Below are 27,870 nucleotides of genomic sequence, written 5' to 3'. Positions count from 1 at the left end.
GTGCGGAAAGTACTAAATGTACTAAATTTGGTACAATTTATATTTGGGTGAACGGATAGAGTTGGAATCCTGAAATTTGGAATTAAGGTTAATAATGATGGAGTGTAGGATTAAGATAGTTTTGGAAATTCATACTTATGGGTACGGAAAGTACTAAATGTACTAAATTTGCTACAATTTATATTTGGGTGAACGGATAGAGTTGGAATCCTGAAATTTCGAATTATGGTTACTGTTGGAGTGTAGGATTGAGGAAGTTTTGGAAATTCGTAGTTATGGGTACGATAAGTACTAAATTTGGTACAATTTGGATTTTGGGGAACGAATAGAGCTGGAATCCTGAAATTTGGAATTAAAATTACTGTTAGACTGTAGGATTGACTTAGTCTTGGAAATTCGTACTTATGGTTACGGAAAATACTAAATGGTACTAAATATGGTACAATTAAAATTTAGGTGGCGTATAGAGCTGGAATCCTGAAATTTGGATTTAAGATTATTTATGGGGTGTAGGATTGAGGTACGGAAAGTACTAAATGGTACTAAGTTTGGTCAATTTTGGATTTGGGTGAGCAGATAAGCTGGAATCCTGAAATTTATAATTAAGATTACTTATGGAGTGTAGCATTGAGGTAGTTTTGTTAATTCGTACTTATGGGTACGGAAAGTACTAAGTGATACTAAATTTGGTACAATTTATATTTGGGTGAACGTATAGAGCTGGAATCCTGAGATTTCGAGTTTTGGTTACTGTTGAAGTGTGGGATTGAGGATATTTTGGAAATTCGTACTTATGGGTACGAAAAGTAATAAGTGGTACTAAATTTGGTACAATTTAGATTTGGGAAGACGGATAGAGGTGGAATCCTGAAATTCGCAATTACTGTTGGAGATAGTAATTGAAATTCGTGCTTTTATACGAAAAGTATTAATGGTATTATGAATGGAGTTGGAATTCGGAAATTTGGTATTATAGCCGCTGTTGGTGTGTAGGGTTAAGATATGGATGTGGTTGTAGATATACGCACAATATGTGTACGACAATTACTAAATGGCACAGAATTTGGTCCAAATTGTTATTGTGTAGAGGGGTAGAGCTGAAATTGTGAAATTCGGTATTAGTATAGCAGTTGACGTTTAGAGTGGAGATAGAGAGGACGTTTTGGAAATTCTTACTAATGTATACGAAAAATACTAAATCGCTGTTTCGGATAAAAGGAAGTAATTTTTGAAACTTATACATACTATAAGTACTAAATTTGGTACCAGTTTGGTGTTACATGATGGGATATACATAGGTGGAACTTCGAATTGTTGTATGAGGGATTGTGTTGGTGTTTAGATACGGATTTTTTTAAATGCATACAAATTCTAAAATTAGGCTGAGGGCTGGATGATTTATTGAGAAATAAATTTGACGTTGGGTGCAGCAATGAAGATGGAATTATATCATTAGTGCGTGAAAAGTACAAAATTGCAATAAATTTGATATTGGGCTAAGGAATAGAAGTGAAATTCTGATATATTATTGATTTGTCAGGTTAATTGTTAAAGGTGGTCGTATAATAAATGTACTAGAAGTATCAAATAATACCAATGCATATTTATATAAGGTAAATGCACGAATTACAACAACTAACAAATTTACAAAAACAACATTAGCTCTGTTCCAGAACTAAAAAGTTTTTACAATTTTTACCACTTTTACACATTTTGCGTTCCCGTACACAAAATTTATATGAAAATCGTTTACGACTTTTACAAATTTTACGACTTTTACCACTTTATAAAGTACGGGAACAGGCCAATTGTTGTTATAGAAAATTTAATGTCAAAGAAAATATTGAATAATCTGGTCGTTCTAAAAAATTTCTCAGGAAAAACATAAAAACATTTTGAAAATCCTCTAAAATAGAACAAATTTGAATTAAAATGTAAATATAAATCATTCAGAATAGTCGTAGGTCATTGTTATTACACGTATACGATAAAAAGAAGTATTTTATGGTAGCAAATTTCGAAGTTTCAAATTTTATGAGTAGACCCTATTACACTTTGAAAACCAAATTTACAAAAAACAAGTAAAAATACAGCTGATTATCACTTCTATCTTATATAAATATGCCTCGAATAATACTAAATATTAAAGCACATGTATTGGGTGAATCGATAAATGAAATAAGTTATGAGGATAGCTGTTTAGATTTTATCAGAAAGTTTATTTAAATCCGCCTTTAAATGTATGAAAGGTTTCAAGTAGAGCTAAAACTGTAACATATGAGCTAAGGTCCTGGATTTTAAAAATTGTACTGAATAATGTACTATTGTTTCTAGATTAACACGAATTCGGTTTCTACTGAAATCAAAAAGCAAACGTACCTTTTTAACAAAATTGTTTTTATCTTTGTTGTCTATTCTAAATGTTATAGTAAGTTCATTTGAAAATGTAGATCTATGCGGCTAATGTCTTACAATAAGGTTTTTACATCCTGAGAAAAAAGGCCTAAAATAAAATGTCTCAAAAATTATCTGTTACTAGCGGGCCCGGCGAACTTCGTCTCGCTATTAAGGAATAAAATTTCATACAAAAACTCAATTTTCGATCTTTCCAATTTTCCGACTTTTCCAGAGAGATTTTCCAAATTTTTCTCCCGTAAAGACCTTCTCCTCGAAAATACGAATAACTGACAAAAAATTTTACAGAAATCGGCCTAGCCGTTTTCATTTTATGAAGTACTATACATTTTTTACACCATTTTTATATATTATCTGTTATATAGGGTAACATCTTCTGAATAATGGTTTTCTACATTTTGATATCACAAATTCCAAAATTCGGTTGGAAAATGTGGATAAAATTTTCAAAATACCCATACCGTTCTAATAAAACATGGACTGGAATTTAAAATGTAGAACGATGTTGAAGTGTACAGGTCTTTTTTTTCAAATTCGAACAAAACGTATACTAGCAGTACTTGAAAGAAATTAAATATCAATTCAAATAGATATTATTACATCAAAATTTTCAGTGTTCTCCATATTAAATATTGTTTATTTGTATATTATTCCTTTTTCGCTTACGAAGTAGCGGGCATTTTGCTAGTATGTAATAAATCAATATATAAAGTAGAAAAATTTTTGTACGTTTGTTTGTTTGAAGTTTATGGACTCAAAAACCGCTGAACTGATCTTCCTGAAATTTTCAGAGTACTCGTATATCACTACATGGCCTGAAAGTAACATAGACTATAAAAATTTCTGAAATTCAGCGTTGATCCGGAGATATAGCATCAGAATCGGAGGTACCTCCAAAAAATTTAGATTTTTTATGCAAATATCTATAGAACGGTGACAGATAATGTCTCCCAATTTTGGATGTGTGCAGGAATTTGGTCTAGAAATAAATCGGCCTAAAATGGTCTAGAATTGAATTTGAATATAGTGCCTATATATATTTTCGGCCGATTTCATGTATTTTATGCATTAAACACGCTATGTATGTCCAATATCAATGAAATTTGGAATGTGTGACGGAATTGGGTCTAGAAATAAAATTTTCAAATTATATTGAAATCGGTTCAGATTTGGATATAGCTCCCATATATATTTTCCTCCGATTAATGTATTTGATGCACCAAACACGCTTTATATACCCGATTTTAATGAAAGTTGCAATGAGTGACGAAAATTGGCCTACAAATAAATTTGTCAAAATATATTTTACCTTATTCGGGGTAGCTAAGCGCACCAGGGTCAGCTAATAAAATATAAACATTGACCTCAAGCTCAATAATCTTGATTTTATTAACATTCGAAAGGTCGAACAAAACATAAAAATTCGACAGAAAAATCCTTTTGTCCAATAGACATTTACGACACTGCGGTGGAACAGAAATTATATCATAAAAATGGTTGATATACATAGTTTTTTTATTGCAAATTTCAAACATAATAAAGAATTTGTAATTGTTATGAATTTCAAAATAGTTCATTATAAAAACGTGTTAGAGAAAATAGACAAACAATTAAAATCACAAAGATTAAGCAATAGTTTTACATTTTATTGTTGAATTGCTCTTATAAAAAATTTCAAAAACAAAATGTCGCAAAAATTTTTTTTCTGGATGTTGCCAAGCCAAAGTATTCGACCTACAAACAAACGTTCAATAAATACAAATAAACGTATTGTTCTGAACTCAGTAACACCGTGAACCTAAAATTCCGATTAAACGCTTAAACAACACCTTAAAACTTAACAAGAACTATGCATAAAATTGCTCAAAAAGCCTAACTTGTTCATTATTTTTATATTTTCAAATATGTTGAACAATAAGTATACCAATGTAGTTAAATAATTCTCTGTAATGCTTCCAACTACTTTACATATTTCTTGAACAATTTAAAACAGCTTAAAATTTTACTCAAAAATTAAAAAATTTGTAACATATGCTAATATCCTATGGGAACTAAAACCATTTCGGGGGGGCCCGGGCCCCCCTGGCCCCCCCCTGGCTACGTCGATGTTCTGACAGATTTGAATACTGTTCCATAGCGTTGCACTTATGTCTGTACCCTATGTGCTACATCTCAGGCTGTCGAATGATACCACAAACATATTGGGGTAGTTAGGGGTCGAAATTCTGTTGCCATTGACCAGGACTCATGTGCTCATCTTTGCAGTCCCCATGTGCTACATATCAGGTTGTCGCAGATACCTATGCTATGCGAGTACGACGCGATCACACTGTCGAATGATACCACAAACATTTTGGGGTAGTTATGGGTCGAAATTCTGTTGCCATTGACCAGGACTCATGTGCTCATCTTTGCAGTCCATGTGGTAAAGAGAGTGGCCGTAGACTTAGTGGTAGATACTTTCACATTCTTCGCGTGGAAAAAATTGGAATATTGGGGAATATACCTGACGCCAAGATCGAACAATCATCTGCATACATAACAACCTCAGTGCCATTTGGAGAGTGGGATAAAGAAAAGGTAGAGGTTAAACAGTTCCCAAAATATCACCCTACCTACCTCAAATAACGTGTGGTGCTTGACAGTATCGAAGGCTTTTGATAAGTCAAGCGAAACCAACATTATCCTATCGCCCGGCTTGTTCTGGTTGAGTTATCGGCTAATATATGTGATGATGGTGTGCAGCGCTATTGTGGTCCTGTGCTCCTTGCGGAACCCATGCTGATGGTCGACAGCTGGATAGGTATTTATGGTGCTGGAGAGGACTAAAGGGTCTATGCTAGGAGTGACAAAAGCGAAATCGGTCTGTACGATACACCTTTAAAAGCTCGAATTTCAGTATTTGGAAAGTAGAAAAACGTCGTGCAGGAAAATTATTAATATAGTTCCCATAATATAGTGTAGGGTATAATTTATGGCCACTAATATTTTATTTCAGTTCCTTGTATCCAATCTTTCGTCATACTTCACACTAGGGTGAGTCATTCTATTATATATTTACCGCATTTTTATACCCTCAGCCTTTAGGCTATAGAGGGTATATACACTTTGATAGGACGAAAATTGTGGCTCATCGAAATAATGATTTGGTATGTATGTTTGGACGAAATCCGTTTCAGACAATTTGGAGTTGATTTAGCCATGTCGGTATGTCCGTCTGGTTGGATCAACCGGTTTGGTTCAAATATTGGGTGTCGTAATATTTTGTCCAAAATTAGTTTAATTTCGAAGATAGGTTTCCTTTCAGGCAAATATCAGGTTAAAATATGAACTAAATCGGTATGCTCCTTCGTGTACATCCCGTACAAAATTTGGAAAAAAAGTACAGTTTAACAGCTCGACTCGGAACGTTTTGAAATTTGTTGCAACAAATTCTTCTTGCGGGTCCTGTTTCGACTGTGCAATTTCTACCGGTGACAAGTCCATACCTCCTGAGATAATGGACTGTGTAGTACCTAAAATACAGACGCTTGTAGAGGTATTTACTCCATATAAATTGGTCCACCCTAATTTGCATACCCGCCTCATATACATATTCGTTTGTATACATTCGCAAAATTTTGGAGATAACCATTATCTTCCTTGTGGTATTGAGTCATTCGCCAGACTTTTATATGTTGGAGTTGTTGAAAGTAACTGCAAGTCAAGGCAATAACCTTGACAGAGCTCAATAAAACATGGAAAATGATAATTTAGTAAAGAGTAATATATGTACTATGTACATATGTATATCAGAATAAATAATTAATATGTAAAACAATCCCATTTCCACTACAGTATATAAGCGAACATGTTCTTTCCGCATTAGTTTTTTTTTTGACATTTTCTAAACCACTCTCGTATCTAAGGCCTATTTACAAGGAAATGTGGTGTTTACATAAAGCGCACTTGTTTATTTACATACATACATATATTTGATCTCACAAATATGCCAAGCTAGAGAGGGAAAGGGCAACGTTGGACGACAATGCGACAGAAAGAGTATGCGAAATGGACGACGACACAGAGGTATAGAACGGACGGTAGTCTGGGCTGTCAGTAGTATTGATTGCATTTGTTGTAAAAGGAACAAAAACAAAAAGCAACGCGCTTTATCATAACTAAAGTCTGCCACTTACTATCATCATCGCCACAGAGCTTCATCGTCAATACATTCATTCTACTACTCATATTCCAAAAAAAAGGAAAAACAAAAAAACCAAAATGCATTAAATAGACCTCATTTCAATGCGGAGAATTCAGTCCAGTAAAGATTTGTGATTTGAAAAGAACAAAAAATTCAAAACTTCATTTGAATTTTGTTTTCAAATTTTGGGGCATCATCATCTCTTTTTGATTTGTTGTTCCCCTATTTTTGTTTGTTTTGTTTTCGAAAAACATTCGTTCGTGTTGGAAAATGGTAAATACCAGTTCTTCGCGATCCTCGCAACCAAGTGACATCTTCACTTCTGTCATTTACAATCAACAATCGGTCCCCAAGGATGGACTGCATTGAACATTAAAAAGTGTTTGTGTGTGTGTAAATTAAATGTGAAAGTTAATGTGAATCCTGCGGGGATATAACAAACGAAAATTGCACACTGAAGAGTCCAAGTCCAAGGAAAAAGTTGTATTCAAAATAAAAGTGATTGATTTTAAGAAGAAGTAAAGAAGAAGAAAATCTGCAAAGATTATAAACAAAATGAACCGCCAAGAGAATAGAAATACGAGAGGTAAGTAAAACAAAAAGGGTGAGAGATACAGGAAAACACTTGAAAAAATATTTAATGCGTTGAAATTAGAAAAAAAGGAAATTATTTTCGATTTTGGTAAAGTTTTATTGCGTTTTCCACTTTGTAGGTGGTTGATGTTATTAAAGTTGCAAAGTGTAAATACGGAGAATTTGGTTGTGCCATATACCCCCAGGTTTGAGGATAACGATGGTATTTACACTTTCATACGACCAAATGTGCCTTATCGAAATAGTGGTTTTAGACCCCAAGTATGTTTGGACGAAATCCGTTTCAGACAATTTGGAATCAATTTAGCAATGTCCGTCCATTTGTATGTCTGTCCGGCTGGCTGGAGCTCACGATAACTCTCGAACGGATCAGCCCATTTGGCCCAAAATTTGGCTTTCGTAAAATTTTGCCCAAATTTAGTTTAAGTTCAAAGATGGGTCATATCGGTCCACTCCTTCGGGTACCTCCCCCACAAAAGTTTAAAACTTTTCATTATATTGTTTCCGAAGGCAGTAACCGATTGGTTCATACTTTGTACATCGTAAAATTTTACGAGACATAGATTGGGTTCAAATATTTAGTCCATATTCGAACCTGGTCTATGCCTCTTCAAAGCTTCGGAAAAGTAAGTAAAAGAGGATTAACCGAACAGGTGCAAACATTGGATCTCCTAATATTTTGTTTAACTTTAGTTTAACTTCGAAAATTACCTTCTCTTTCGGGTACCTCTACCACAAAAGTTCAACATTTTTGCTTAATGGCATTTTGAGGTCTACTACACCTATGTTTTTCTTGGGCAAGTTCATGTTTCCTGGCATGGACCTACTTAAATGACAAGGCAACGTGATATATAACAAAAAGAAATGACTCCCAATATAAGATCCATTTCCAAAATAGACTATGTCTATCCATTCCTTCAGGTGCCTCCTACGTAACACTTTTGAGATTTAATGCAAATATGCTGATTATCGGCAAAAGGATAACTATTTGAGGCGCTGGGGAGAAGTAAAGCTCTGGGCGATAAAAGAGAAATCGGTCTGTATGATTCAACTTTATTGGCATCCTTTCCTGACTTCAATAGTGGAGCCACCCTGCCAATTTTTCAGAGTTCGGGAACGATTGGTGAAATACTCGACTCCCGGGTCATACAGTTGTTTAGCACTACCATGAACCCATTCCATCAGGGCCCAACGCTATGGATTATTTAGCGTTCTGATGACATTCGCCACATCATCCATTATAAATTGTGGCAGTTTCTCCTCGGCAGTAAGAGATCTAGTGCGACGTAGTACTCTTCTCTTCGCCCCGTCACTACATCGTAACGTCACCAAACGTGACTGAACTCCTTTATTCCTTCTTTCTAGGGTTCGAGAGTGGCTTAACCGTTCCCCACAACTCTCTTATTTCGGCTCCAACGTTACAACTCTTCAAATGATTTAGCCACTTGTTCCGCTTATGCTCACCGACCAACCGGTTAACTTCCAGTGTCCGTTTCCTGACTCTGGTGCTATTGTGACTGGATCGCAGCCTCTGCTGGGAAACTGGATCCCACTTTGGGTATTCGACCTCCAGATATATAGTGAGCGGCTGTAGCAGTGATGATGTCTCGAAAACGTCCTCTGTGCTACCGGAACATGAGAGGGGTTAGGCAGATCTCTGAAACAGAGATTAGTGAACTCTCTAAAACTAGACCAATTAGCTCCCCCATTATTGATGAAAGGCGGCGTTTCGTTACTATTGGATACCAAAAGTTTGGAAAAAATATGTTCTTTTATAACCTTAGCCTGCGATCTGTATATGTTGCCATGTCTGTCCACCATAGTAGACCTTAAAAAGTCTTCTGTCTACTATAGAAGACCGTAAAATGGCTCCTATCTACTACAGAAGACCTTAAAGATCTTCTGTCTACTAGGGAAGACCTGAAATTGTCCTTTGTCTACTATAGAAGACCGTAAAAGGTCTTCTGTCTACTAGAGATGACCTCAAATGGTCTCCGGTCTACTAGAGAATATCTTAAAATATCTTCTGTCTACTAGTGAAGAGCTTAAGAGGTCTTATGTTTACTATAGAAGACCTTAAAAGGGCTTCTGTCTAATAGTGAAGACCTTAAGAGATTTTCCATCTGCTATAGAAGACCTTAAAAGGTTTTCTGTCTACTAGAGAAGATCGTAAAAAGTCTTCTGTCTGCTATAGAAGGCCTTAAAAGGTCTTCTGTTTGCTATAGAAGACTTTAAAAGTCTAGTGTCTGCTATAGAAGACCTTAAAAGGTTTTCTTTCTGCTATATAAGACCTTAAAAGGTCTTCTGTCTGCTAAAAAATACCTTAAAAGGTCTTCTGTCTGCTAAAGAAGACTTAAAAAAGTCTTCTGTCTACTATAGAAGACTATGAAAGGTATTCTGTCTACTAGTGAAGACTTTAAGAGGTCTTCTGTCTACTAGGGAAGGCCGTAAAATGTCTTCTGTCTGCTATAGGATACCTTAAAACTTCTTCTGTCTGTTATAGAAGACCTTAAAAAGTCGTATGTCTACTATCGAAGACCACAAAAGGTATTCTGTCTACTAGTGAAGACCTTAAGAGGTCTTCTGTCTACTACAGAAGACCTTAAAATGTCTATTGTATACTATAGAAGGTCTTCTTTCTGCTATAGAAGACCTTAAAAAGTTTTCTGCAAGGTCATCTGTCTGCAATAGATAAACTTGAAAAATTTTCTGTCTGCTATAGAAGACCTGAAATGGTTTTCTATCTTCTATAGAAGACCTTAAAAAGTCTTCTGTCTACTAAAGAAGACCATAAAAGGTCTTCGGTCTAATAGTGAAGACCTTAAGAGGTCTTCTGTCTGCTACAGAAGAACTTAAAAGGTTTTCCATCTGCCATAGAAGACATTAAAAATCTTCTGCCTACTATAGAAGACTTCTGGTCTTCTGTCTACTAGTGAAGACCTTAAGAAGTCTTATGTCTACTAGAGAAGACCTTTCATTGTCTTCGACTACTATAAAATATCATAAGAGGTCTTCTGTCTACTAGAGAAGACCTAAAATCGTTTTCGGTCTACTATAGAATATCACAAAAGGTCTTCTGTCTACTAGAGAAGACCTTAAAATGTCTTCTGTCTACCATACAAGACCGTAAAAGGTATTCTGTCTACTAGTGAAGACCTTAAGAGGTCTTCTGTCTACTAGGGAAGGCCGTAAAATGTCTTCTGTCTGCTATAGGATACCTTAAAACTTCTTCTGTCTGTTATAGAAGACCTTAAAAAGTCGTATGTCTACTATCGAAGACCACAAAAGGTATTCTGTCTACTAGTGAAGACCTTAAGAGGTCTTCTGTCTACTAGAGAAGACCCTAAAATGTCTATTGCATACTATAGAAGACCGTCTGCTATAGAAAACTTTAAAAAATTTTCTGCCAGCTATAGAAGACCTTAACAGGTCATCTGTCTGAGGTAGATAACCTTGAAAGATTTTCTGTCGGCTATAGAAGACCTTAAATGGTTTTCTATCTTCTATAGAAGACCTTCAAAAGTCTTCTGTCTACTAAAGAAGACCATAAAAGGTCTTCTGTCTACTAGTGAAGACCTTAAGAAGTCTTATGCCTACTAAAGAAGACATTTAATTGTCTTCGGTCTTCTATAGAAGATCATAAAAGGTCTTCTGTCTACTATAGAAGACAGTAAAAAGTCTACTGTCTGCTATAGAAGACCTTAAAAGGTTTTCTATCTGCTATAGAAGACCTTAAAAAGTCTTCTGCCTACTATAGAAGACAATAATAGGTCTTCTGTCTACTAGTGAAGACCTTAAGAAGTCTTATTTCTAGTAGAGAAGACTTTTAATTGTCTTCGGTCTACTATAGAAGATCATAAAAGGTCTTCTGTCTACTATAGAAGACAGTAAAAAGTCTACTTTCTGCTATAGAATACCTTAAAAGGTTTTCTGTCTGCTATAGAAGCCCTTAAAAGGTCTTCTGTTTGCTAAGGAAGACCTTAAAAGGTCTTCTCTCTACTATAGAAGACTATAATAGGTCTTCTGTCTACTAGTGAAGACCTTAAGAAGTTTTATGTCTACTAGAGAAGACCTTAAAATGTCTTCTGTCTACTATAGAAGACCGTAAAAGGTCATCTGTGTGCTATAGATAACCTTGAAAGATTTTCTGTCTGCTATAGAAGATCTTAAAAGCAGGGACGTACGCAGGGGGGGGGGGGGCACGGGGGGCCCGGGCCCCCCCCGAAATGGTTTGGTCGAACAAAATTTTTAAGCTACTGTAAATAGTTATTATATTTTTTTCTCATAAAAATGTTTGTATATTTGAAGATTTCAAATTAAAACTTATATTTTCTTAAGTTTCTGAACAGAAAATGTACATCATTAACAAGTTTTGTAAGAAAATATTTTAACAATTTTTGTTTGTTAGCTGTTTTTGAGAGAAACTCCAATGAAATCTGAATTACTTCTTTATGTCATATCATACTACCACTATCAAATGCTAATTCCTTAATGAATATACCCCATGTCTATCATTTATTCGAACTGTATAGAGCTCTCGAGGCTTAAAACTCATCCAGTTATAACAAAAATAACGAGTTCAGTATTGTGGGAATGGAAATATATAAAAAAAATCTATTGAATAAAATGTATGAAGGGTCGGTCCTTCGTGGACTACATATTGAAAGCCAATTAGAAATTTGTTTTACTGCCATCGCCAAAATTTTGTTGTTCTGTTTTAGAAAAATTTGCTGCTAAACAGTATGAACAAATAATGAAGACAAATGAATTTTTGTGCGTCACTTGGTTTTTACTTATCATCACCGAAGTATAATTTTAACCTCAGACTTTAGATCACGAGATTATATACACTAGGATTGTATCGTATAGATTTCATCAAAATAATAATTTAAGACTTCACATATGTTTGGACGATATTCGTTTCCGCCAAGATGGAAGGAAGGTAAGTACCACCGTCCGTCCGTCTGAATCTCTGTTTGTCTGGCAGGTTGGAACTCATGATAACTCTCGGTCCTAGTTATGGATCTCGTAATGTTTTGTCCAAATTAAATTTAAGACATATCGGTAAATCCGCCATAAAAGTTCACTAAAATGGTCGAAGGGACTAACCGATTCGGTCTAAAATCGAACCTAAAATGGTTCGCAAGATTACTTCCAAAAGTACATCAAGAGAATATGTTTGGACAACATCTTCAGGTCTCTTATACAAGTCTAACATAACTGCAGTTTAAAGACTGTTCGATGATTCTTTGGACATTTTGTAGTCTTGTTTACAGCGATATCCTACTTTTTGTGGACAAGTTTATGCTTCCTGACAAAGCTCTAAATACTACGGTGGCCAACTAAAAGCTTATGGGCGCGGTAACTATCGAGAGGAGTGTCTCTCAAATAATTATTAGTGAATAATTATGTGGGGTTCAATAAGTCCATCAAAGTGTTTGTCATCGAGTCCAAAAACTTCTAATCGTACAATTAAGAAAACAAATTATAACGCTTCTTTTGTAACATAATATTAAAAGTAAAAATAATCCTGGTATCAGAATCTATCTCTTTCGGCAAATAAAACTGTGCAACATTTTTAAGGTAATATTGTGCAAATAATTTGAAGTGAGGATTTTTTGAAAGTACAGACCCAAAGTACAAAAGCCCTAGTTCCGTTTTGTTGAGTCAGATACAGCTTGGATTTTATGGCCCCATCTAAACATTGTCAAATGTCGACTTTTTAAACAACTATATCTCTGAAACCAATGCAAATCTTCTTCTGACCTTTGCAGCAAATTTGTAGATAAGGGCCAAAATAAAACATTTGGAGAAATAAAAAAAATAAATAAATTTTATAATATATCTAAAAATTCCATAATTTGTATCCTTTCGCACCATATCTCCAAAACTGTTAAATTTTTCTTAATGTTTTCATTTGGAAACATATCAACGACAGCCGATATTCCTAAAAATTAGGCTAAGATCATTGAAATAGTGAAAATCTTGCTATAGCAAAGACAACGGCAATTCTTTGTGGTTGTAAAATTCTGCGATAAACCATAACGTGGACCTGTATGATTAAAAACTTCAATATACTTCAATAAATTTTACATGGCGACATTACGGAACGTGGCCCGTCTATTGTCTATTTTCAATTCTAAATATCCTACTCTGATTTTTCTTGCGGCAATTTTTCTCGTTCTCTTTTAAACTCGCCTCTTGCGTTTATACAGGCAATTCTGTTTCTGCAAGTTTTGTTGTCAAAACAATGAAAATAATGTCAAAAACGAAAAATATAAAAGGAATTGCCTGAAAATTGCCGGTGCGAGCAATTTTTTCCACTTTCATACCCCTTACGTGTCTGTTCTACAAACTGAGACTTGCCGCACGTAAACTCGCCTAATGTAAGTTGGGACTAAATATTATGAGTTCTTTCTATTGAATTTATATACTTTGTACCATTATCTATCTATATATATATAAAATTCTCCTGTCACGGTGTTCGGCTTTGAACTTCTCCGAAACGGCTGGACCAATTTTGATGAAATTTTGTATGTGGAGTTTGTAGGTCTGAGAATAGGTTTTTAACTACTTTTTATAGTGGTCAGTGGAGTGACCAGGGTACCTCCCCCACAAATTTCTTTAAGAAATCGTGAAATGAATTTATTTTTGAACGTTTTGTTTAAAAAATGTTTGCATTAATATGATTTTTACTGTCTTGATCTTGAATGGTGATCTCGGAAATGGAATATCGCGGTCAACCCAATTTTTTAAAAATGTATAATTATAGATAATATCCTTAATTTTAGTAAGCGTGACTACAAAAACGCTTTTAACCCGGGCTCCAATAGGTGGGATAGCGCGATCAATCCCACATTTTAGAATACAGTACAACACCGATAATGTGCATTGGTCACTAAAACGAGGGGTCAACAATGCGGGTCGAAAATCTAGAGGGATCAATATGTGACTGATAAATTGATTACAAAGGCTTACACGCAAATCCAAAACGACGGGCCAGCAACGAGGAACCGGGTCAGCTAGTTTCATATAAAATATAGAATAGAATATGTGCCAAGATTTCCAGTCTATCGGACAAAAATTTACCGAGATGTGAGCTTTCGAAGGGAAACATTTATTGTGTTTTGTATGCAGCATAGAAACTAAAAACGTCTTTTCCTCGAAGTGGCTTTTTATATGTTTTTGTGGGACTATTGTACACATAAATCATGTGCTTGACCGAGAGAGTCTTTAAAAAAACTGCTGACGAATTCAAAAAAACATCAATTTTGTATAGTGTTTTGTTTTTGTTAAAATCGAAATTTTGATTTTAACTGTTCAAAATTTTTAAAAATTGATTTTTTTAATTCCTTTTCGATAATGGACAAGATTATTAGGTTCGTAATGATCCCACAAAAATATATGCTGATCGGTTTATTCTTTTTCAAACTACAGTGGGTACCGCAAACTGCTTTAGTAAAAACAGTGCTTTATAAAAGGGCATTTGAATGTAAGATTTTTCAAAAAAAAAAAAAAAAAAAAAAAAGAAGGTAACTTAATGTTTAATAGATTTTTTATAAAAAAATGCATGAAAATGGCTTTTCTCATGCTTATAAGTGGCCATAACCCCTTAAAATAGCTTTACGTAACGCTACAAAACATTTGAATTTTTCATGATTTTTGGTCAAGTTGTGCCCCCCCCGAAATGAAATCCTGCGTACGTCCCTGCTTAAAAGGTTTTCCATCTGTCATAGAAGACCTTAAAAATCTTCTGCCTACTATAGAAGACTATAATAGGTCTTCTGTCTACTATAGAAGACTATAATAGGTCTTATGTCTACTAGAGAAGACCTTTCATTGTCTTCGGCTACTATAAAATATCATAAGAGGTCTTCTGTCTACTAGAGAAAACCTAAAATCGTTTTCAGTCTACTATAGAATATCACAAAAGGTCTTCTGTCTACTATAGAAGACCGTAAAATGTCATCTGTCTGCTATAGAAGACCTTAAAAAGCCTTCTGCATACTACAGAAGACTATAATAGGCCTTCTGTCTACTAGTGAAGACATTAAGAAGTCTTATGTCTACTAAAGAAGATCATAAGAGGTCTTCTGCCTACTAGAGAAGACCTAAAATCGTTGTCGGTCTACTATAGAATATCATTAAAGGTCTTCTGTCTGCTAGAGAAGGCCTTAAAATGTCTTCTGTCTACTATAGAATACCTTAAAATGCCTTCTGTCTGCTATAGAAGACCTTAAAAGGTCTTCTGTCTGCGAAGGATGACCTTAAAATGTCTTCTTTCTACTATAGAAGACTATAATAGGTCTTTTGTCTACAAGTGAAGACCTTAAGAAGTCTTCTGTCTTCTAGAGAAGACCTTAAATTGTCGTCGGTCTACTATAGAAGATCATAAGAGGTCTACTGTCTACTAGAGAAGACCTTAAAATGTCTTCTGTCTACTGTAGAAGGCCGTAAAAGGTAATCTGTCTGCTATAGATAACCTTGAAAGATTTTCTGTCTGCTATAGAAGACCTTAAAAGGTTTTCTATCTGCTATAGAAGACTTTAAAAGGTATACTGTCTGCTAAAAAAGACCTTAAAAGGGTTTCTGTCTGCTAAAGAAGACTTTAAAAAGTCTTCTGTCTACTATAAAAGACCATAAAAGGTATTATGCCTGCTAGTGAAGACTTTAAGAGGTCTTCTGTATGTTATAGAAGACCTTAAAAAGTCTTTTGTCTACTGTAGAAGACCATAAAAGGTATTCTGTCTATTAGTGAAAACTATAATAGGTCTTCTGTCAACTAGTGAAGACCTTAAGAAGTCTTCTGTCTACTATAGAAGACCTTAAATTGTCTTCGGTCTACTATAGAAGATCATAAGAGGTATACTGTCTGCTAGAGAACACCTTTATATGTCTTATGTCTACTGTAGAAGACCTTAAAAGGTCTTCTGTCTGCTATAGAAAACCTTAAAAGTGCTTCTGTCTACTAGAGAATACCTTAAAAGGACTTCTGTCTAATAGAGGAGAGCTCAAACGGTCTTAAACCTTAAAAAGGTATTTTGTCTACAAGGGAAAATCATAGATGTGTTCCGACTACAGATGTCCCCGATATATTGTTTGATGTCGTTTGCGGCAAATCCGTTAAATAAATAAATATTAAGGAGCCACTGTGGCACAAAAGGTCTGAGGTTCAACCCTTGAACAGGACATCTAAATTGTCTGCGGTGGGAAATCGCCTCAACGTAATGTTGGTTTACAATTCCTCAGAATTTCTCTAAAAGTGGTGTCGTAAGACCCGACGTTCGGACTCGGGGATAAAAAGTAGATTCCATATCATTGAGCCAATATGAGTCGGCTTGCATTTATTGATATAAGAGAAGTTTCCCTTGTCCCTTCCGGGATGTTGTGGGAACATATGTATGTATATAATATGATAATTCCCACCTTCAAGCCCGTTTAAAACATGTCCCACTGTACCCACTTCCATCATTTAGCACACCTGCCCCCTTTGCAAACAATGAATGATTATAAAATGAACATAATTTATCTTCAAACGCAAAAAAAAAAAGAGATCCACAGATAAGACACCTTAAGATAATCAGTCAAGTGTTTTTATCTCCTCCGGACGTTATCATGAGTCTATATGTTTTATTTTCCTCATACATTTATTATGTGAAACGCATTTCACATTACACCACATCAACAACGCCCGTCACCTATAAAATCCAATAAGAACAAAATTAAAATGCCCATCTTACTTAGTAACGCCGGTGTAGGTCTATTCATTTGGAAACTGCAGTCTGACAAACATGAGTTCAATTACCCTATGTATCACATTTACAACTGGTGCCGAGATCTTCTAGAGCAACTGATGCATTTGATATTTGCTTTGAATTTATTAAATTTTATTTCCAAACGTTCTGTCTTCAAAGGTTTACAACAATATGGCGGCGGCGGCCAGATATCGTATGGATCGTTGGATGCCAACACTACGGTTATACTGATCGAAGCTGATGAGAGTACTCCTCTATTGGTGGATCGCAGATGGGCATTGCAGCAGGGTGATGGCAACAATAACAACAGCTACACAAGTGGCGGCAGCAACAAGGATAATGATAGTTTGTGGTCATATGGCAGTAAAACAAGTCAAACATCCGTCCTTAGTGCAACAAAATCATTTCGCAGCCATTTTTGGGAATTGCGAGTCCTGATGTTTGCTTTGCTGCTAATATTTGGTCTCAGCATTGCCGTATATTTACTTATAATAGAATGTAAGTCTTGAGTAGAGTAGAAGGTTGAATAAAAAACAAATGGTGTGTGTGTGTAATTTTTGTTAATGAAAATATATGATTAATTTTCGTAGAAGAGTAGATGTATTATAATACTAAGTTTACATTTACGAAATCCATTCGATTTCAACTGTCAATTCCTTTGCGTATACGTCAAATGAAAACTCATCTGAAATCCATTGGATTTCATTTGACCTTTAAGCTACGGAATTGACAGATGACATCGAGTGGATTTCGTGAATGTAAGGGGTCGATTATGGATAGCAACCCAACTCCAGTTGCATTGCCAACAGCAAATTCAGTAATAGCATTTTCTATTTCCGCATTAAAATTTATACTTCTTTACAATTAAATTAATAGCTGAAGGTTCAAAACACTGATATTGATTGAATTTGACAAAAATTTTCGCCTTTTTGCTTATTTTAATTGTAAGGTTTACTCTTCTGGCAACGCAACTACAGTTGAGTTGCTATCCATAATCGACCCCTAAACCAAGCATAATGTTTATATCTTTTGTCAAAGGATTTAAATCATCCTAAAATATTCGTCGGAATTCCCATAAATGTGAAGAGCCACTGGAAAGGAACTTTTTACTTCGAAGTTGAAAGACATTGCCTTATCACCTTTTTGGAGCCCAGAGGAGAACCTAGCTAACTATTGAACTTCCAATCGCTAGATATGCGTTCAACTGTCGATATTGGTCTAAACACCGCATGAAAAATTCTTCCAGTGTGTCGCCTCTTAAACAGTTTTCTTCGCAATCCCTTGGTTCATGATTTTAGCAAATTTTCGTTCCTCACAATGAGACCTAATTTCCTGAAGTCGTAACACATTGTCTTGCGTGGTTTACAAAATTTCCAGGCGGTGCTAAACACCTGCTTATATACATAAATTCTACCCACATGTCGCCTTTCAATCATATCCTTTTACCATCCATCTCTCTCTTGCATTATTACATTTCCGTTGGATTATAGCCACAACTCACTGTAGTTGTTAAATTTGCATTTTCTTAACATGTTCAAAAGGATATCTTTCCATTTTTCTACAGATTACCTATACGCGACTGTTTTCAAAGCTCGGTATTTCTCTTTATGGAAGCATCTACGAGCTATCGCTTGAAAGAATTTCAAAACTTCGTTCTCTAACTTAAACTTATCGATTTGTCCATACAAAATTCTAATGACGCCTTCGTTCCTTTTCGTGTCACGCGTATTCCTTATGTCGTATTACAGACTACCCATTAGTAGCAAATGTGATTCTTCCTCTTTATGGAAAGTTAACTCTTTGGAAGAATTTTCGAACTTCGTTCTGACATTTTAACTTCTTTGTTTTGTTCACACAGAATCTGAATCTTTTCCAAATAGTATTGGACCTACTATGTGTAGAATAATGAACCATACCACGGATTACATATCTGATTTTTTTTCTTTATCAGAAAATCTAAGAGTTATCTCTTTGGAAGAATTTCTGAACTTCGTTTCCACACACATTCACTTATTAAATTGTTAATATAGAATTCTAGAGAACATACTTACTTATCCCGTCATGATTCGTGTCACGCGGGCCAAAACTATCTTTCCTATTTCTCCTTTTGGGAGAATATACCAGTATTTCCTTTATTTTCCAATCCCATGACAGCGGGTTCTTTCGTACCGGGTGGACCCAAAACCATAGCGTTTAGGCCAGCGCGCTGGCCGATGCAGCGACTGCCAGCCCAGCATAAAACAAAAGTTCTACGCAGGTTTCTATGCCGCTACAACAACAACAGCTAAAGGCCTCGACACATAAAAAGCATGGCATTCTTGCTTAAGTCATATCTTGCTTAAGTCATATCTGATAAAAGACTAAAGACCAAGTTCGACCTAATTCAAATGTGATTCTGAAATCTTTTTCTGAGGTTACCATTTCTTACCATTTTTAACCTGCAAAGTGTTCCCTTACTTTTAATAGCATACAATTTATATGACAGCAGTTTACCACTTTTACCATTTTCTGCCACTGTTACCATTTTTAAAAGTAAAGGAACAGACCATTTATTAGGTCGAACTTGGTCTTTAGTCTTTTATCAGATATGACTTAAGCAAGAATACCATGCCTCTTATGTGTCGAGGCCTTAAGTCTTTTGAATAATTGCTGAATTTAGATTTGACCATACTGAATTCTAAAGGAATTTTTCGTACCTTACCCAAAAACTTTGAAATTCGGGTAGCTTTGAATTTATAAGGACGCGGTACATAAGAGACATGACATTCTTGCTTATATTATATCTGGAAAAGAATGAAGGACGGCCGAGAAAATTGTTTAGTCTTTTACCAGTTATAACTTGAGCAAGAAAGCCAGCCTCTTATGAACTTAGGCCTCTACTGACTCCTGCACATCACGTTCGTGGTGTTCGGTGGTATCATCGCGTACTGTGTGAACCGCATTAGTTATCGCAACAGGAAAATTTCGCATGCAAGACTCTTATTACGGTGAGATCTACCTATTAACTTATACTTCTTGGAAGAATTTTTGAATTTTATTGTGACCCTTGGGTTGCTTTTTATCCTTCTCTGAATACTTCGTACTTCGTGTCACGCGGACATTTGATGCAATGGATGAAAATGTGTTGTCCATGAAAAATGTTGGTAATAGCAATGTAGCTTAAGATCCGGTAAATCCACCATTCACACGATAATTTATTGGAAGAATAGAGAGTATGTAGATCATACTACATCATCTTTTAATGGTTAGAAGGCTGCATTCAACAGTTCTATATGGTCAAAGCAGTCATGAGTCATGAGTTACATACATACACACCTATATTTCACACGGACAAACCCCAAGTAACTAGGGAGACTTTTCTCATATCAATGAGCGCATCCCGAGTCATTTTAGCTCAATGATGTGGGACCTCCTACTCAGAATGATGTTGTCCGACTGATTAAATTCGGGCATTCAGCGTGCAAGGCGAGTATGGCTATCATTACACCACGGCGTTTTATAACATCGTATTTCGTTATTATTCGATATAATAAGAGGTTATAAATGTTAAAAAATGCCTCTCTAACATATGTCCCAAACATATTTTGTAGCAAACATATATTTGTTTGCAATCAGTCCCAAACATAACGTATATTTGGGTCCTTCAAACAAATTTATGTTTGGGTGCAAACAAATTTTTGTTTAGATATATAAAAACCCCAAAAGCCACAAAAAATAACAGACACATGCACCAGTGGGCGCTTATTGAGAGCAAGGTAGCGTAAATTTCAATGAAAAACACATTAAAATGTACGCTCACTTGCTCTCAGTAAGCGCTCACTGGCTATCTCTAACATATACACACATTTATAAATGATGCAGGTTTATTGAAAGGCATAGAAATACCAAACACAAAAGCAACAAGAGACACATACTTACTTACTTAGCTGGCCCATTACAGAACATTTGTTCCATAGGCCGAACTAAGAAAAGATCTCCATTTCTCTCTTTTTGTTGATTCGCACTCTGGAATACCGCACCCTTTCATCTCTTCATCCACTTGTTTGCGTCATCTATTTCTTGGCCTGCCAATTCTGCGTGCACCGTATTTATACGCATTTTTAGCGGGTTCATCATCGCTCATTCTTATGATATGGCCTAGCCAACGCAATCGCTGCATCTCGATACGTTTAACAATATTGATGTCGTTGTATAGCAGATACGGCTCGTGGTTCATGCGACGTCGATATTCACCGTCAACGCAGATTGATCCGTAGATCTTTCGAAGAAATTTTCTCTCAAACACACCAAGCACTGTCATGTTTGCTTGCACAAGTTCCCAGGCTTCGGAGCCATACATCAGCACGAGTAGTATCAGTGTTTTGTAGAGCGTTATTTTTGTTTGACGAGATGTGGATTTGTTTTTAAACTGCTTACTTAAACCAAAGTAGCATCTGTTGGCCAATACAATTCTTCTTTTTATTTCACAACTGATGTCGTTTGTTGTGTTTACGGAGGTGCCGAGGTAGATGAAGTCTTTTACTACCTCAATATTATAGCAACCAACTTCCACAGTCGGTCCGAGCTCAATGGACGCATTGCGCGTCGACACCATCAACTTGGTCTTCTCACCGTTTACCGCCAGACCCACTTTAGCAGATTCTCCTTCGACCTTCATAAAAGTATCAGTTACTTCGTTTACTGATCGGCCCATGATGTCTATATCATCAGCATAAGCAAGTAACATGTGACTACTGGTGTAGTTTGTGCCACTTCTCTTGACGTTGGCCTCTCGTATAACCTTTTCCAGCAGGATGTTGAAGAGATCACACGAAAGGCTGTCTCCTTGTCTGAAACCTCGTGTCAGTTAAAGTCATTTTACAAAGCCGGATGAGCTTTACGGGGATACCAAATTCAGACATGGCATGGAATACCTTTGAACGCAGCGGGCTGTCGAAGGCTGCTTTATAATCGACAAAAAGGTGGTAGGTGTCGATCTGCATCTCTTGGGTCTTCTCCAGGATTTGCCGCAGGGTAAATATCTGGTCGATGGTGGACTTGCCAGGTCTTAAGCCGCATTGCTATGGTCCAATTATCTTGTTGACCATAGGCTTTAGTCGTTCGCACAATATCCCTGACACGATCTTGTAGGCAATAGGGAGTAGACTTATGCCCCTATAGTTAGAGCATACAGTCTTATCTCCCTTCTTGTGGACGGGGCACAGGATACTCTGGTTCCAATCGTCGGGTACTCGTTCTTCCTGCCAGATGGTGCTAACTAGCTGATGAATACACCTTATCAGCGTGTCGCCTCCGGTTTTGAATAGCTCGGCAGGCAAGCCATGCTGCCTTATTATTCTTCAGCCGATTTATTGCTGTCTTTACCTCATCTTGGCTGGGCGGTATACATTCAAAACCATCTTCTGGGATTGGGACTGTGGTATCTTCGTCGTCTTCGCTAATATTGGATACTAACTGTTTTGAAAAATGTTCTTTCCATATCCTGAGTACACTATCTGTATCACTTACCAAATTACCTTGCTGGTCTCTACAGGAGGATGTGCCTGTACCAAAGCCATCAGTTTGATGCTTGACTCTTTGGTAAAATTTTCGGACTTCATTCTGGCTCCTGTACATCTCGATTTGTTCACACTCCCGCTTTTTCCTCTCTCTCTTTTTCCTGCGGAAAAGACGTTTCTCCTCTCTCCTTTTCTCCCTGTATCTCTCTCGTGCGCTACGCGTTGCTACGAATTGTAAAGTAGCCCTATATGCCGCAATTTTCTCTTCGGTGGCAGCACGACACTCCTGATCATACCATGGATTCTTTGGTGGAGGTCTCTGGTATCCAAGTATGGATTTTGCGGCTGTTTGCATGGAGTGGGCAATGCTTTGCCATTGCGCTTATATGTTATTGGGATGAGGAGTGCTTTGATTAAGCAATTGGGCTAGTTGAGTGGAATATGCTGTAGCTATCTGTTGTGATTGCAGCTTACCGATGTCTAACTTTCGTGTTGTATCTGTTCGTACTTTGTTTGCTACGTTTGAGCGAGTGCGTACCTTTGCTGCAACAAGGTAGTGGTCCGAATCAATGTTTGCGCCTCGGAACGACAGTACATCCAACACGCTCGATGAATGTCTTCCATCTATCACAACATGATCAATTTGATTTCTTGTTTTCTGATCTGAAGACAGCCAGGTGCCCTTATGAATATCGAGATGATTAAATCTGGTACTGCTAACTACCATGTTTTTTGCAACTGCAAAGTCAATCAGTCTCACACCATTGTCAGATGTTTCACTGTGGAGACTGAATTTCCCGACTGTTTGGCCAAAGATATTTTCCTTTCCAATTTTGGCATTAAAATCGCCTTGAATAATTTTAATGTCATGTGCAGGACAACGGTCATATGTTTCTTCTAAGCGCTCATAAAATATATCTTTGGTCAGTTCGTCCTTGTCTTCAGTAGGAGCATGAGCGCAAATAAAGGTGATGTTGAAGAATTTTGCTTTTATTCGAATTGTAGCAATTCTTTCATTCACTGGTGTGAAGCTGGAGACCAGGTGTTTTAACCTCCGACTAGCTACGAATCCGCAACCAAACTCATGCATTACGTCATGACAGCTATAATACAGTGCGTCACCTTTAGGTGTTGTTGTGACACCTTTCCCAATCCATCGTATTTCCTGTATGACGGTAATATCGGCCTTGTACTTTTCAAGTACGTCTGCCAATGCGAAGACTGCACCTTCTCTGTAAAGAGTGCGAACATTTCAGGTGCAGATTCGCAGATCATGGTCCTTAAAACGTTTGTGGGGTTCGTCTACTTTAGAGGGGTTTGTTTTTCTTTTCTTTGATTTTTATAGTAGGCTGTTTTTTCTAGGGGAAGGTTACTAACCCGACGCCCAAACCCAAGTTTTTAACGTTCTTATGGTTGAACGCGCGGCACATGTTAGCACACTACCTTTAACGAGTGTTAAAGGCATTTCCCCAGGTGACACCACGGGGAGGTCAGTGTCCACTTGAGATGAAAGAGGGACCAAGATAAATTCTGGGCTTTGCCATGCTAAAACTGGTCAGGACCGTTCCTTGGTATCTTCCATCCCCTACGTCACCCATTTATAAAAAAATCACAGTTTAAAAAAAGTCCTATCTATCTTTTGGGACTGGTAGCTCTATGATATGGGACCTAGTTTTCATAACCGAGTTCGAAAACTGTCATCTTTCCTGGAAATCGAAACAGGGTACTGAGTCTTAGTTAATTAGAATTGTTAACCTTATTGTCTAAACTTTTTAGCATAGTGGCGCCCAACGTCAAAACATAAATTAAACACTCAATCTCTCATATTGATTAAAGTTAAAAAAATATTTCTTATTTTCCAGCACGTTTTCCCTTGATAACATTTTCCTTGGACTTGGTACATCATGATGTATGGAGTTTAAAACAATTACCCATGGGTAATAGATTAAATTCGAATAATGTGGATAGTGTGGTAGTCACACAAACTGGAAGCCAAAACTGTGATAATATACATCAATGCATACCACTCTTGCAGCAAATGCAGGTAAAGAATTGACCATAATATTGTTTTCATGCAATTTTCATTTTATTTCCAATTTTAGGAAGAATACTCAGAAAAATCAAAAGAAGAATTACCCTACAACTTTTTGATAGGTAACGAAGGTGTTGCCTATGATGTCAGAGGATGGAATCATGAGAGTGGCATGCCAGATGTTGATCAAGCGCATACTTTAGTTATAGGATTTATAGGTAAACATATTTTAAATTATATAAATTTTAAAAAATTAAATTTGTATACATTTTTACAGGAAATTACAATAACACTGCACCATCGTTAGGACTTCTACATACCCTCAGATGTTTACTCATTGAATCTGTAAAACGTCGTAAACTTCAAAAGTCATATCAAGTCATTGGCCTTGGTAAATTTTGCCCGGACTGCAATTATGATGGCCCAAAAACCAAATAACAAATTATTTATTAAAAAACGTATGGCTTTATTATGTTGTTCATGTATCCTCAGGATAAACGTTTTACACAAAGTACAAACACATTAAAACTTTTTTTAAACGAAACATTTTGTTTAAATCTTTTTATAAATTTTTTAAAAATTATGTAAAAACTGCCATAGTTGTAAAAACAAGTTCACATTTTTGTAATGTTTTTGTTAATTAAAAAGAAATTGTTAACGTTAAAAATATAATATTTAAAATATTTTAATTTTTTATTTATTAATATTTTTATTTATTAATGCAGGAAGCTAAGGATATTTAAAATATGCATTTAACCCACACTAAATGCATTCATACTCGTAGACAACTTCAGTAGTGCGATTTTGTAACTCATATTGTGAGTTGCCGACAAAAATCGCTACCGGTCCAGACTAACGCATTCGTCCCTTTTCTAAAAATCTCGTATTTCGTGTCACGTAGTATTCCAAATAGTATTGCGTTTACTGCGTGAACTGTATTTGTCTTACTATGTCCATGTTTACATTAGGAAATTTTCTTTGCGGCAATTGTCAGTTTAAAGGAGAGAGAGGTGGGCACTTTTAGCCCAATGTGTTCTTTAAGGATGCCTGTCAGTCTACTTATGTATATCTACACGCAGAAAAATATATGGTAGAAATATGTCCAAATAGGTCCAAACAAATATTTGTTTGGGACTGGTTGCAAACAAATATATGTTTGGATCCAAACATAAATATATGTTTGCAACATTTTGTAACATATCTCAATTTTATTTGTTTGGGTACCAACATATTTTTATGTCAGAACCTATTTTTTATGGGTGGAGAGAGGATTTTTGTCAAAGATAGTAACAACAGGGCTCTCCCGGATGCGGAATGCTGTTTTATAACAAAGAGCTGTGTGTATGATGTAATAGGAAACGCAGAAGCTTAGGCCATGTGTTTCGTGCTTTGTTGTTGTTAACCAACGTAGCAAGCGAAGAGGAAAAGAAAAAGATTAATTACGAGTATGTTTTTCTTTTTTTCAGTTGTCTAAATAAAATCGTTGAGTAAAGACGGTAATGTGAGTGAATAAATCAATGTTTTGTGTTTTTTTAAAGAAATTTTGATTTTTAGTAAATTAAATGCCCAATACATTTCATAATTGGACATTTTACAATTGAATCAAAAAGGTGAATGGAAATATTTCATTGGACAGGAAATAAATTACATTTATATTGGTAATTACATCAAAACATTTTTCATATACATACAAACATATGTATGTATGTATGCAAATATATATTAAATATATATAAATATATTTAGATTCCAGATGTCGATTTCCCACTGATGATTTCAACTTTGAGGATAATGTGTTTTATTTCACAACTAAGGAGAAGCTTTCATCGATGTTTCTATATCAGCCAGTTTCTGTATGTCGAAAGAAGAATGTGTGCGAACGAAACACGTCCAAACTCTTGTGTGTATTTTCAAATTTGTTTTTTGTTTTGAAGCAAAAGCAAAGGTAAAATTATTACGAAAACTAAAGTTTGGGCGTGTTTCATTCGCACACATTCTTCTTTCGACATACAGAAACAGGCTGTATATTTTTTTATTTTTAAAATTTATAAATTATTTTATTCCGTTTTTCTTTTATTAATGCCTTGTTCAGACTGACGGTGTTTCGCTCTCTATTCGTTGTTCGAACCCAAATTACGATATAATTACGTCATTTCCCATGCAAAATTTTGAGAACGAACAACATTGTTCAATTTAAATTACTCTCAGAACGACGATAAAATGTGTCCCATATCTAACAAATGAGAGAGTTTATCGAAATAAATTAACCCTTTCGGTGCTTCTTTTTATAGAAGAGGAAAGAGGTCTTCTTATAGAAGAGCAGGACGTCTCCTAATAAAAGAGCAGAAGGTCCTCTCATAGAAGGGCAGAAGGTCTTCTCCTGGAAGAGCAAAAGGTCGTCTCATAGAAGGACAGGATGTTTTCACATAGACGAGCAGGACGTTTGCATATAGAAGGGCAGGAGGTCTTCTTATAGAAGAGCAGGAGGTCTTCTTATAGTAGAGTAGAGGTACTCTTCTTGAAGAGCAGGACGTCTTTTCATAGAAGAGCAGGACGTTTGCATATAGAAGGGCAGGACGTCTTCTGATAGAAGAGCAGGACGTATTTTCATATAAGAGCAGGACGTTTGCATATAGAAGGGCAGGAGGTCTTCTTATAGAAGAGAAGGAGGACTTCTTATACAAGAGCAGGAGGTCTGCTCATAGAAGAGCAGGGCGTCTTCTCGTAGAAGAGAAGGACGTTTGCATATAGAAGGGCAGGAGATATTCTTATAGAAGAGAAGGAGGTCTTCTTATATAAAAGCAGGAGGTCTGCTCATAGAAGAGCAGGAAGTCTTTTCATAGAAGAGCAGGACGTTTGCATATATAAGGCCGGAGGTATTCTTATAGAAGAGAAGGAGGTCTTCTTATACAAGAGCAGGAGGTCTGCTCATAGAAGAGCAGGACGTCTTCTCATAGAAGAGCAGGAGACCTTCTTATAAAAAACCAGATGCTCTTCTCATAGAAGAGCAGGGGCCCTTCTTATAGAAAAGCATAAGATCTTCTCATTGAAGACCAGGAGGTCTACTTATACAAGACATGAAGGTTTTTCATAGAATATCTGGAGGTCTACTATTAGAAGATTTTGGGGTCTTCACATAGAAGGTCTTATTATAGAATATCTTTTAGAACATTTAAAGCCTCTTATAGAAGACCTAGGGTCTTCTTATAGAAAACCTAAGGTCTTCTTATAGAAAAGCTAGGGTCTTCTTATAGAAGATTTGAGGCCTTCTTATAGAAAAACTGGAGGACTTCTGATAGAAGACCTGCATGCCTTCATATACAAAATCTGAAGGACTTCTTATAGAACACCTGAATGTCATCCTATAGAAGGGCTGGAGGTCAGCTTGTA

The 27,870-nt window shown here is 36.1% G+C and overlaps 1 protein-coding gene across 1 annotated transcript; it reads left to right on the top strand.

Moving 5' to 3' along the window:
* The first annotated feature begins 6,456 nt into the window (after positions 1–6,456).
* PGRP-LD (Peptidoglycan recognition protein LD) lies at positions 6,457–25,161 on the top strand. The gene is made up of 5 exons (XM_073982218.1): positions 6,457–7,187; positions 17,110–17,448; positions 24,311–24,492; positions 24,551–24,698; positions 24,758–25,161. The coding sequence occupies exons 1-5, from the start codon at positions 7,157–7,159 to the stop codon at positions 24,916–24,918; spliced, it is 861 nt and encodes a 286-aa protein (XP_073838319.1). The 5' UTR covers positions 6,457–7,156; the 3' UTR covers positions 24,919–25,161.
* Positions 25,162–27,870: the final 2,709 nt, after the last annotated feature.

This window comes from Musca autumnalis, unplaced genomic scaffold (assembly GCF_047663935.1).
Source record: "Musca autumnalis isolate F117 unplaced genomic scaffold, ASM4766393v1 scaffold_4, whole genome shotgun sequence".
Taxonomy (NCBI): domain Eukaryota; kingdom Metazoa; phylum Arthropoda; class Insecta; order Diptera; family Muscidae; genus Musca; species Musca autumnalis.
The sequence above is the reverse complement of the archived record's forward strand: the minus strand, read 5'-3'. Positions and strand labels throughout refer to the sequence as shown.

What these genes read in the sequence shown, in the direction of transcription:
- PGRP-LD (XM_073982218.1), top strand. Translation starts at nt 7,157, where the DNA reads ATGAACCGCCAAGAGAATAGAAATACGAGAG. An exon ending in AGAGAATAGAAATACGAGAG is followed by an intron (nt 7,188 to 17,109) that starts GTAAGTAAAACA and finishes CTGTCTTCAAAG; the next exon opens with GTTTACAACAATATGGCGGC. An exon ending in CACTCTTGCAGCAAATGCAG is followed by an intron (nt 24,493 to 24,550) that starts GTAAAGAATTGA and finishes TTCCAATTTTAG; the next exon opens with GAAGAATACTCAGAAAAATC.